Below are 12,391 nucleotides of genomic sequence, written 5' to 3' on the forward strand. Positions count from 1 at the left end.
ATTCTTGTGTCTATTGCATGAAAAACAACAATAAATATTTTTGTGTTATGCTTTCTAAACATTAGCGTGTTGTTTCTCTGTAATATCAAACAAAAAAGGGGTTCTTCATTCGGAAGAATCCGGTGTTATAAATTGTCGTTATAATAATTGTATTGTATTATTCAAATACTTTGATAATCTATTACAATAGCTGAAAATATGTCGAATATATCGAAAAGAAGAAAAGAGGGATCGAGAACCAAGATCAAGGTATGGAAGGAGGTCATGTCGTGGCTCACTTAATCACAAAGTTGAACGGTACCTACGACAGCATGGTATTTCTATAAAAGGCCTGAGAAGCTACGTCGCTATTACCTACTTACAAATAATGTTTTAAAGATGTTCGAGTAATTTATCAAGCACTCTACAGCATTAATTTTTAGCTCAGTATCATGACTAAACCAAACAAAAAAGGATGTTGTCATCATAACTTTGAAAGTATGATGTATTTATTGAAATGTTATTCAATGCATGAGACCAACTTGTTTTTACCTTATAAACATATTACACACATATTTTAAACATTGATACTCTGCCATACCACATAGGTATTTATTTTTTAAATAAATTAAGAATTCACACACAGTTGTTATCATGAGTGACATCACATGATAATGACTAACTAACCACCAAGGTTATTTTATAATTTGTTTGGTGTTGAACAAAACTTTACTTAATACAATTTATAATTGAACAATAATATTATTGTGTGATTAGTTGCATTTCCAAAATCTTGTTAATGCAACTTTTGTAAAGTGATGTTTAACCTCTTGTATGCTGTATATAAAACTACAACAGAAAACACATTGTGTCTCATGTGGATCCGCATTCCGACGCAATACTGTTTGTTTACAAAGAAACAATTTATTTTGAATAGTTGGTATGGGATATTTATTTATATTATAGATACAAAATATCAAATGGTTCAATGGTTCAAAATGTGGATTATTATAGAAAAATTTCAGAATTTGTTTGTCATGCAAATTCTGAAATTTTTCTGTCCCTTTTTCTCTGTAACTTCAAATCATAGAGTTTGATATGTACTTATGTAGTATTGAGTTTTTCTTTCTGAGCGGAGTTACCAACTGTGTAAAAAAAAATATTAATCTATTTCGAAGTATAAAGAGAGTAGAGTCCCCTTGATAACTTCGAATTATAGAGAGGTTCCATTCCATCAAAAAATTGAATTAATGAGAGTGGAGTGTATTTTTTATAGGTATTTCATGATAAAGGATATATTGATGTGTTTAACCCTTAAATTGGCACTGTACTCCACTAATACCATAAACTTTAAAAAATTCTAATGACCCAAATATTTAAAAAACCTAAATTTTTTATATTAAATAAGTAGCAATAATTGTCAATCTTGGTAGAAATTTATTGTAAATTGTGATAAAATCGAAAATAATTTGTCAAATTCAATTTTTTTTCGAAACAGTCTGGTGTCTCTGCGACCCGGGTAAGGTTTTTATTGTTTTCTTTACTTTTTCGTTTGGGAGTTCTGGGTTTTTGGCTTTGAGGCACAAGGGGGCCTAACAAGTAACATAAAATATTCGATATTATTGCTCTAATTTACGTAATAACAATATTATAAGCTAGAATCAAAGTATGTACTCCGTGAATACCGTTGCCAGATCAGTACGAAATAGACTTTGGTATACACGAAGTACATTGCCAAATGCATAGTGTTAATCAATATGTATTTTATTTCTATATTTTATATATTATAATAACACAAGTTGAGTTTTTTTTACGTTTGATGGGTTGACGTTTGGCTGCTATCTCGTACCTGTTCGTACGTGATGATGCGGCCTATGATGGAGCACGTCTGCCCATAAGCAACCTATTCACTCGGGCTTTGAAGACACCCAGGTTATACCCATCAGGAAACACAGATTCCGGCAAAGAATTTCACTCTCTAGCAGTTCGCATAAGGAAGCTTGAAACAAAGCGCTTGGTGCGAGTGGGTGGGATATCTACCATGAAGCGGTGGCGCTTTGCCGATTGTCTTGTGATTCGATGATTTAAAGGACTAGGGGGAATCAAGTTGTGCAATTCCACCTCGCACTCTCCGAAATAATCTTGCAGAGTATGAACGTGACTGATGACGTCAATTTCATACTAAATAATTTTTGTTTGTGATGATTTTTTTATAAATAAAGTAATAAATTAACAAAATGAGTATTAGTGATATATTGGCAGTGTGCTACACGTAGTACAAACGTAGTTTACACTATAATTGGCAATGTACTCTCTGAAGTACACAGGTTTTCGCGAAAACTGTAATATACAGATTTTTTCCATAATTTTTTTCACTCCTCTGGGATCATAATAAATACAAAAATAACATTAAAATGGCAAATTTAAGAAATAAAAGTGCTTGCCAGTTTAAGGGTTAACAGGATGAAAAAAATGTAATTACATACTAAATGATAATAATGTGACCCACAGAGCATGGGAGACCACAAAGAGTTCCTGAAGCGCATCAGTAAGACACTGTACTATGGCCAACTACCCACATTACCCTGTCTAAGTCTACCGGTTACAGGTATGGTGCACATACAATGGTAACTCTATCACATTATATTCCAGCAACATAAATAAATCAATAATTATGCTTTATAACACTAGAAATGTTGCCTTTAATTAACGAAATGTATTGTAATTTAATATTTTAGAAAGCATGTTTGTGTATTTACAGAGATTTCATGTGAGCTGTGGTCGGTGTCTCAGCGCGGGCGGTCGCTCCGGCGCCTGCACGCGGACGCGGCGGCCGGCATCGCGCGCAGCGCTTGTGTATCGCCGTGCGCACTCGTGCTGGCCATCCTCTACCTAGAACGACTGAATGCTTGCAACCCTGATTATATTGCCGCTGCTGCGCCTGCTGATCTCTTCCTTGTTTCACTGGTATAAGCAGAATTGTAAATAACAAAAAGCATTAACAATCTTTAAGCATTATAAGAAATATTCAATGTTTTATATATTTTTAGATGGTAGGTAACAAGTTCTTGCAAGATGATGGAGAAGACGACGATGTGGTGTGCTCTGAGTGGGCTGCCTCCGGGGGCTTAGAGTTGAACCAGCTGAAAAAGCTTGAAATTGAATTCCTCAATGCAATAGTTAGTATTCAATTTATGAATCAATATGATTGGAATATAAGAATAACCACTAATCATAATTCAATATTTTTCTCATCAACAGGATTGGAACATATTTGTGAGTGAGAAATCATTTGAAGCAGGACTGTTGTGGTTGGAACGGCAAGTAGCTCTGAAGCAGGCTCAGCTGCGAGGCTTCTTCACGTACAGCGACCTGGTGGCTGCCAGTGACGCCGCGCTGCTGCCGTCGCTGGCTCGCGGACTGGGCGCAGCCTGCGCGTCCCTAACGCTGGCCTACCTCACCAGTCTCGTGGCCTTCCTCACGTCCACGTTAGTCATGTCCCATGCCTGGCTGCCCGCTCTACACTATATGGCAACGCGCACTCCGCTCGCTCCTCTCGCAGCCCTCGACGTGCTCGATACAAATATTATAACGCACAGTTTGCATTCGGAACTGCCCTCATTGACCTCATACACCAACAATGCAACACTACACCAGTCCACTTTGGATATTCTCACTGAAGAGACTGTTTCTGACAGCCTAAAGTGTTGCACGAAGTGGACCAAATATCAGGATAGTACGACGAGCAAGAGGAATTGGTATGACGCAATCGTAGTGTACGACTGGAAGACCTTGGAGCCGTGGTGGTCGACGACGTCTGTTCTCAACTGGCTGTACCAGAGCTCTCTCGTAAACCCGATGCAGCGTTGGCTGGACAAGCTCAGCTCAGTAAGCGAGCTAGTTGCGCGCGATGTCGGCGGCTCTACACCGCCGCGGAGCTGCGGCGCGGCGCCGAGCTGTCTGCGGCAGGGCCTCAACCTCAGCAAGCTGGGCGCGCTCGTGGCCACCGTGTCCGACCGGTAGGCCCGCCCTGATACATACAAGGCTGATAATACGGACAATGAGTGACGCCGGGTTCACAGGACAATTTACAACACCTACAATTTTATTAGGAACTATTTCAAACTTTGTTATTAAGTGTAAAACTAGGCTTAAAAAGCTAGTAAACATAACTATAACTTATTTTTATAAGATAGGCTTTACGTTAAGCCGTTAAAGATTGTTTTTTTGCTTTATAAAAAATTATGTTGGAATCGCGTTGTAAAATGTCTCGTGAGCAACTTTAATGTTCTTTAAATAAATTGTTATACTTCTATTCTTCTGTGGCTACGGAATTGTATCTCAAAACAAATGAGAGAAATGTATGAGCATCAGCGAGGCTACCACTCTGCGGAGCGACGACGCCTCGCAAACATCAACGACACCGCACAACGTAACGTACCTATCGTCATCGCGTTACGAGTATATTACTGTGCGACGTAAACTTTCTGATGCGTCGTCGCATCGCAGTGCTTTGTCTTCGTCTTGTCCTGAAAGTTTTGTAGATTAGAACGTAGTCTCTCACTACAGCCAATTAAAATAAATATCATTTGTTGTAAGAAACCTAGTTGTCTATAGTTAGCGACGATGATTGACTTGTAGTAATTCTACAGAAGGAACAGTTGTTACGTGTCCAATATTAAATCTGCTAGAATAGAAAATGGTCAGTCCATTATTACAACACTTGATATAAATGAATATATATTTTTACAAACTTGTCAGCGACGTAATAGCATTGGCGAAGGATTCAAACAATATCGCTCTAGTGCTATCAATAATTCTATCTATTTTTGTATGTGATGTGGTGTATTAAAACTACCAGCAATGAAAACACTGTGTTTTATTTTGTAAAAATATAATATAATGTATATTTATATCACTAACGAGTAGTCAACAATGTACTCGAGGAAATATGATTACTGGAGCATTTCTTAAGACTTGCCGTCGACTATACTTATCACAATTGTTCGCTTAGAAAGTACACCATTACTTTAGCAGTAATTACAAATATTCATTAAACTCTATCTTAATATACTTAACCTACATGAGATTAAGAAAAATACAGTCATAGAGAACATTCGATGGTAAATGCTATAACATAAATGCAAGTGAGGTTCACTGAAGTTCTTTCACATGGAATATTACTTAAAAAATAAGAAAAATTCCAGAGAGCTCTTTACGTATTATCAGTGCTCTTAAAATATTGAGTATATCACATAGCAAATAGTATAAAATATTGAGCTTTGTGTTTGTTTCAATACCAATAATAATATAGTTAGAACTTATATTCGTTAAAATTCATACATAAATAATGCAACCATATTTCAAAAGAACTTAATTTAGTAGTAATGGAAATAACTTTATACAAACTGCATTTATGGCACCATTTACTATTAATATTAGGTATCTTAAAATATGGTGGCTGGATTGATTCAATCCCCTGCTACTCTGCTAGTACTTACTATGTTACTAAACTCGTGGCAGTATCACATGAATATATTTATAAAATTTGAGATTAAGATAATCTAAGATAATATTATTATTAATTAATTAATTACGTATATGTCAAATCATACCTCCGATAAAGAGAGAAATAGTACCTAAGTGGAATCACATTTAAAAACAAACTTTTTGCTTTATAAACAAAAGAGGACTAAACTATGATAATATATTTAAAGTGTACAACTGCGGAAGACACATCAGTCAAATTGATTAGAAACAACCATGAAACCACGTAGAGGCCGCGGGCCGTGGCCGGTCCATCACTCGTAGAGGCCGGGGTGCAGGTACAGGCGCTTGTTGAAGCCCCAGCGGTCCACCGAGGACGTCTGCACCTTGAACTTGTCCTGCATGTGCTTGTCAACTAACGTGAACAGTTTCTCCACGTGGCAGTCGTGCGCACGCGCAGCGAACACCTCGCACAATGCTTGGATGTACCACGAGCCGTGCTTGCCGTCCCGGTGCGCCACAAGTCCTGTGGAATATATAAGTAACGCAAATATTATAATTATCTTACGGTATTTTATTGACAGAACTTCTTACAAGTAATGTCATAAATCAATATTTATTTTTATCCAACAATTTTGGATTGCGATTGGTTTTTTTTTAATTAAATAAAATGTAAGGTCGTGGCACTGACCGGGCACCGTGGAGTGCGCGATAAGTATGTCGGAGTAGAGCGGCGTCTGTAGCGGGTGCTGGTAGGGGTGCAGCGCGGAGGCCGCGGCGCTGGCGGGCGGCTCGGGCCGGCCGTCGTAGGCCACGTCCCCCGCCGGCATCGGCATCTGGGCCGGCGCGTGCGCGCTCGTGCTGTGCCACGCGTAGTCCGCATTGCTGCCTCTGTGCACGACACATTATTACAACACTCGGCATACGATTGATACTATGCAGACGGCGGCTTATGAACTGGAGAGTCGGTAACCTGCACATTTGGAAGATGAACACTTTGGGGATTCCGATGAGCGCGGGCATGTTCCGGTTATCGAAGTACGTCATGATGTCATACAACGAGATGAGCTGGCCGTCCTTGCAGCGCACGTCGGTGTCGGAGGAGTGCGGGCGCTCGTACCCGTGCGACGACACCACGATGAACACGGTCTCATAGTCCACCAACACGTTGTTTAGAGACTTTAGCGTCTCCGTCGTCTCCTGGCGGTGACATTCAGATTGATAAGTCCAGAGAAAAAGGCATTGCCGATCATAGTAATAAACTTAAATTGTGTCATCATTTGTAGGAACCGCACCGTATTGACGAAGGTACCTACTTTCTTCCTACATATATAATTGTCTCACTTACCGTTTTGGTAAGGTTTTTGTATCCGACCCTACGAAAGCCGAGTTCATCGAACAAGTACTTGAGGTTGTTGCAATCGACGTCGACGCCATTTCGAAACTCTTCGATATTGTTGTCAAACTCTGTGTACGTGAAGTCCACCAGGATGCCACGTTTGGGACCGCGCGTTCTATACAGCTTCAGATCTGTAATTATGGGGGGAAAGGGTCAAGTATAATAAGCTCGCAAGTGAGACCTTTGATAGCCCATATAGGGTAAACTACCCAATTATCAGCACTTTAAGGGTTAGTCCTAATTTAAGCCAATTTATTATTGTGAAAAAAAGGCTTTTACCCGTTAAGGCAAATTTTAATAGTTATAATATTTAATAAGAAAGACGATAATAAAAGAAAAACATGATTGACCTCTATCCATGATTATTTAGACAAGTAAGAATAAAAAATGGGTCTGTCACCATTTACTGGCACCATCTCCACCAATTACTAGCATAGAGCAACCCAATTATCAGCACCTAACTATCACTATTAGGAATTGCATTAAAAAAATTAGTTACATTATTAAATTCTATTTTTAATTATTTTTTATATCGTTAGTAAGTAGGTAACATAATAATTACTTATAATCTAATAATACTTTTATCTGTATAAGTCGAGCAAAAAAAAGCGTACCATCGCATCGCATACGAAGTACCATCCTTTTCTCGAAACCATTCAGGCCAATTTCGACCGCCTATAACTTCGTTGTGGATAAATCAAGAAGCCTGAATTTTCAGATACTAAGCAGGCATTGTACAAAAATGGTATATTTGAATTTTCATTAAATTTTAATCATTACTTTAAGAATTATAACACGTCAAAGTTTCGAAATTTTGTCACTGACTGACAGATCATCAAAAGTATAAGGCACTTCTAACAGACATAGAAGCTTAAATTTTTTGCATAAAATTAGTAGTTAGTACCTACATTAAGGGAAAAATCAAATATTTTGTAAATTCAGTCCAGTTTTTTAGATACATCAATTGCATCAATAACTTTGCAATTCTAAATGTATGGGATTACAAAGTTATTTATATAGTTACAATGTCATCACACCAATAACTTTGTTAACCCATATAAATGTATGAGATTACAAAGTTATTGATGCAGTTACATTTCATTGTTTAATGGAATAATTGAATCTACAAAAAGAAGTGAGATACCATCAAAAACATTCTGTAAAAAAATCCAAGTCCTGCACCTCATCAGTTTATGTACCGTAAAAAAATGTGAGATCCATGTAATACCAAGTCGGTTATTTTAATTAGTCCCTACTTAAGAGACCTTCTGTCTAAAGGTATAATGTAAATTGTTATCATATCAATAATACATTAATTTTACGTTTTAAATAAAATACACAATACTACCTATACACATACTTTTGTTGACATTTCTCGTATTAAATTGTTTAGTCTATTTCATGGCAACGAATTACGATGGTCTATTGCACGATTATGTACGATGGCCCAGTCAATCTCTTTATTTAACACCTTTTCGTTCAGATGTTTTTTCAGTAATCAAAATGTCTTGTAATTTGACTGGTGTTAGTAAATATTATTGACTATCAAGATATACAAATTGCGCACTACTAAGACAATCTCCAGTAATATTATAAGTTATAACATTGTTTATTTGTTATAGAAGTTGTCGTAGCTTGCATACCATCTACAAAATTCTTCTGCTAATATTACTGGTAATAAAACAAAAAATAAGAAGAGAAAAAATAAATAAAAAGAAATAAGAAGAGATGATGAAATTCTAGGGAAACCAATTTATCAGCATGCTTCTGATCCAATTATCAGCACCATGCTAACATTTGGATTTTGATGGTATAAACTACTTTTACAAAACAAAATTAATTCTTTGCATAAAATAAACATAATTTACATTAAAAAATATGAAATTTGTATTTATGTACTTTTTTCCATTTATCATCACCAGTGCTGATAATTTAGAATTTACAAAATATTCGATCCATTTATCAGCACTACGTATTTTACCAATTAATCACCAGAATCTCAAATTCTCCTCTTCAGATTATCATAAAAAAATATCTCAAATATCAGAGAAATCGATAGTTTCAATATTAAATTTGTAAAAGATATGATATATCATATAATGTAAACACATGACCTAACTGGCGATCACAAGAAACAGGCAAAAACAGAAGAAACTGCAGAACACAAATGTTTGTTTACAGAATTTCCGCCAATTTGAGGTCTCAAAGTATAATTTTCCCAATAGCAGGATTCCAAAAACATGTATTTATTTATTTATTAGTGTGGAAACCCAAATTAGTAAGTGAAAACCTTAGAATTGGTCGATTTATTCAGAGTGCTGATAATTTGGTGCAGTGCTAGCAATTGGGTAGTTGCCCCTATTTACATCAAATTAGATTAGAATCAGTATTTATTTACAAACCAACAAACTCTTCATATTTACTATACCTACCTTTAGTGTCATCATCCACCATAAATTTCGTGCTTTTCTTGACGATAAATGGCGGTGCAGTGACCTCGCCGTCCGCGTTGTCGTTCTTAACGGCAGGCGGAGGCGGCACAGGCTGTAACTGCGTGTTGTCTGTAAAATTCACATTCAATATAATTTTATTCCACAAAACATGTAAACTTCATTAGGATAACTTAGAATATTGACTTACTTCTGTTGGGTTCAGCTCTAGGCCTGTTTGATGTGCTAAGACTGCGAAAGTTATCATTGTCTGCTGGTCTAGGTTCTGAAAGTATTGTTATATCAAATATCATAATTATCAATATTTAATAAATATTGTGTTATTTTCATCAGAGTACTTACGGGGAACGGAGTTGAATCTTTGTTGGCTCGAGAAAGAGAATGGACTATCAGGGTCCAGATCACGCACCAAGTCCCAGTATCCTAGTTCTCCAAGCGTATCTACCAGATGTCCAAATGCTTGAGGTCCTCGACGAGGTATATCCATGTAGAGCCGACGTTTGCGATCCCTTTCTAACTCAGAGGTATTCTGTAAATAAATATTTTGTTTTTTTATATACTAAAGTGAACGCACACTTGTCGGAGCCGAATGCGTCGAACAAATTTCTGAATTCTGTGTATGAAATCTCATGAAACCTCGCACACTTTCCCGCGTTAAATCCTCCCAATGTGGAACAACTGCAGAATTATCACTTACCACCAGGCCAAATGGCGGCCAAGCGTAATCCTGTTAAAGGTAAAAGCACACTTATCCGAGCCGAACCTGTCGAACGAATCGAATTCAAGATTTCATAAACAGAATTCCGAAATTCGTTTCGTTCAACCCGTTTGATGCGTTTGGCTTAGCCACTCTAACGTCCGGCCCGCGCGACCGTTTATCTCTCTAACGTCCAGCCGCGCACGGCATCCGAACCGCGCGCGACTCGCAAGTTCGTCGTAACAAAAAACCTATATAGCTACTGAACCGTAATGCCTAGAATAAAGAAAAGAATACCAAAAAAAGATTGAAGAATACTGATCAATCTTAACGATTTTTTTAAATCTTTAGTTAATCTTTAAAATACAATAAAACGGGTTAAACATGAAACTCAGAAAAAAAACAGAATTATTTCTACCTTTTTAGAATATACGGCACAACTATTGCATATTTTATCAATAAAATATTTTTACAACAAACTAGACTCATTACCCTTTCTTTTGATGTATATATGATTATATTCGGTTAACTCTAAGTATTGTAATTAAATCGAAAGAAAACACTACTCGTAATTTTACACATCAAAAAACCTGAGGAACACATTGACATTATTATGGAATCTTCAATGAATTTAGTATATTTCTCTTTGAAAAATGTATTATTTTGCTTATTACGAAATGTATTTCGATATTTTATATACTATTGTAATGCAAAGTATGTAAAATATGTATAAACAAAACTAAAAGTGGCCAACACCAGACCGGCCATTTTTTTCGAAACAACAATCGTTTGAAGTTAAAATTAGACTAGATTTATCAGCTAAAACTGTGATATTTATACATCATCGTAAAGCACAAATCTTCTAGTCTATTTTGATGTATAACACTTGCAAGATAAATTAAACAAAACTGTAGTATTTACGACATTATTGTTGGAACTCACTAAAACACTTCAAAAACGAGTCAACTAACTTTAAAAATTTATATTTTGTTTGTCAAAGCATATTACAACGCCATATCTTATTTTTTCGTCGAACAATTTATTCAGCTGTATAGATAATCAGTCAAAACTCACCAAACAAGACCGTATTTTAAACTAGAGGGAGTTAAACAGAACTCGTCACTTTGGAAACTATAGTATCCATGGACGTATGACGCTCCTTTTTTTTTGGATACCGTGCTATCCATGGACGTTAGAGTGGTTAGGTAAGTGTGCATTCATCTTTTTTTTTTATTTTAAATGTTCGGGTGCGTTTGGGTGCGTTTACAAACATACAAGTTCACAAACACATGACACCCAGACCCGAAACAACAATTAATAGATCACACAAAGAGTTGCTCCGTGCGGGAATCGAAACCGCTACACGTTACGCGGCAGCCGATTGCCCAGCCGTCGCGCCAACCGTGCAGTCAAAGCTTAAAGATGGCACGTTTCAATAATAATAATTGTGAAGAAGACGAAGATGGGAGATTACAGTGAACGATTCAATATTGCATCATAGCATGCACTTTTGGAGCGAACAATTAGGTACTTACTGGAAATAGTGTCAGTTGATTGCAATCATGAAAATCAGTGTTGTGAATTAGTTATTGAGTTCGAGATAATAACAGTAAAAATTATTACATTAAGACTGGACTTATCTATGATGTACTCATTGACCATATTTGCACTTTGAAAATTACTGAGACTCTGACCTCTGAGTTTTTTCTGCATTATCAACTATTACTTTACTGCTACCAACATATCGCCCACACCCACCTCTCGACATACAAATTAATATTTCAAATCAACACAAAGAGCAGAAATATTATGAGAGTTGGAAACAATACTGATCATAACTAGGAGTTTCATAATTAATATGGCATGTAGATACAAACACATGTATACAAATCTTAAACCAACTTCTTGGCAACTATTTAACATTTATGAGTCACCCACGAGAGTAACAGTCATGTTTTGGTTATTTTTGAGCAATCAAATTAGAAAACATCACTTACTCTGAATGGTTCGATCATTGGCTCGGAAAATACTCCCTTCTCATACAAAGCTGTAACAACTGAATCAAGATCTGTACGCTCTACTAGAGAGGTAAAATTATTTTGGATTGCTTCCCTGTGTTCTTTCTGCATTGTAAAAAATATGTTTTACACAGCTTATTTAAAAAATTTAACTATTCCACTTTAATCCTAGTAATTAACATAAAGTTGTGAAATCACTTATAAGTTGCAGCGCGTACGCAACAACAAAAACAAACAACCGAACACGACAAATGAATTTCAAAAATGATTGTAAATAATATAGACTTGGCTATTCAGTAATTGTCACTGTCCTCACACTGACGAAAAATATTGACATTACATACAATGACAATGACTGAAA

At 36.4% G+C, this 12,391-nt stretch overlaps 2 protein-coding genes across 3 annotated transcripts; one reads left to right on the top strand and one right to left on the bottom strand.

Annotated features, from left to right (window-relative positions):
* The first annotated feature begins 42 nt into the window (after positions 1-42).
* On the top strand, positions 43-4,849 carry LOC118266790 (protein CNPPD1). The gene is made up of 5 exons (XM_050703034.1): positions 43-249; positions 2,491-2,587; positions 2,741-2,946; positions 3,030-3,158; positions 3,241-4,849. Exons 1-5 carry the CDS (start codon positions 199-201, stop codon positions 4,000-4,002), a joined length of 1,245 nt encoding a protein of 414 aa, XP_050558991.1. The 5' UTR covers positions 43-198; the 3' UTR covers positions 4,003-4,849.
* On the bottom strand, positions 4,842-12,362 carry LOC118266887 (caspase Dronc). 2 transcript variants are annotated; one of them, XM_035580498.2, is made up of 8 exons: positions 12,010-12,362; positions 9,658-9,844; positions 9,506-9,580; positions 9,298-9,426; positions 6,815-6,996; positions 6,440-6,666; positions 6,158-6,357; positions 4,842-5,992 (listed from the first exon to the last, which is right to left on the bottom strand). In XM_035580498.2, exons 1-8 carry the CDS (start codon positions 12,139-12,141, stop codon positions 5,781-5,783), a joined length of 1,344 nt encoding a protein of 447 aa, XP_035436391.1. In that variant the 5' UTR covers positions 12,142-12,362; the 3' UTR covers positions 4,842-5,780. The 2 variants fall into 2 exon arrangements, with proteins under 2 accessions (XP_035436391.1, XP_035436392.1); XM_035580499.2 differs by lacking the exon at positions 12,010-12,362 and adding an exon at positions 11,548-11,988.
* Between the last annotated feature and the right edge of the window lie 29 nt (positions 12,363-12,391).

Source organism: Spodoptera frugiperda, chromosome 23 (genome assembly GCF_023101765.2).
Source record: "Spodoptera frugiperda isolate SF20-4 chromosome 23, AGI-APGP_CSIRO_Sfru_2.0, whole genome shotgun sequence".
NCBI classification, from domain to species: domain Eukaryota; kingdom Metazoa; phylum Arthropoda; class Insecta; order Lepidoptera; family Noctuidae; genus Spodoptera; species Spodoptera frugiperda.

What these genes read in the sequence shown, in the direction of transcription:
- LOC118266887 (XM_035580498.2), bottom strand. Translation starts at nt 12,141, where the DNA reads ATGCAGAAAGAACACAGGGAAGCAATCCAAAATAATTTTACCTCTCTA. An exon ending in GGTGGATGATGACACTAAAG is followed by an intron (nt 6,997 to 9,297) that starts GTAGGTATAGTA and finishes CCATAATTACAG; the next exon opens with ATCTGAAGCTGTATAGAACG. An exon ending in CGCGCACTCCACGGTGCCCG is followed by an intron (nt 5,993 to 6,157) that starts GTCAGTGCCACG and finishes TATATTCCACAG; the next exon opens with GACTTGTGGCGCACCGGGAC.
- LOC118266790 (XM_050703034.1), top strand. Translation starts at nt 199, where the DNA reads ATGTCGAATATATCGAAAAGAAGAAAAGAGGGATCGAGAACCAAGATC. An exon ending in ATCTCTTCCTTGTTTCACTG is followed by an intron (nt 2,947 to 3,029) that starts GTATAAGCAGAA and finishes ATATATTTTTAG; the next exon opens with ATGGTAGGTAACAAGTTCTT. An exon ending in TTGAATTCCTCAATGCAATA is followed by an intron (nt 3,159 to 3,240) that starts GTTAGTATTCAA and finishes TCTCATCAACAG; the next exon opens with GATTGGAACATATTTGTGAG.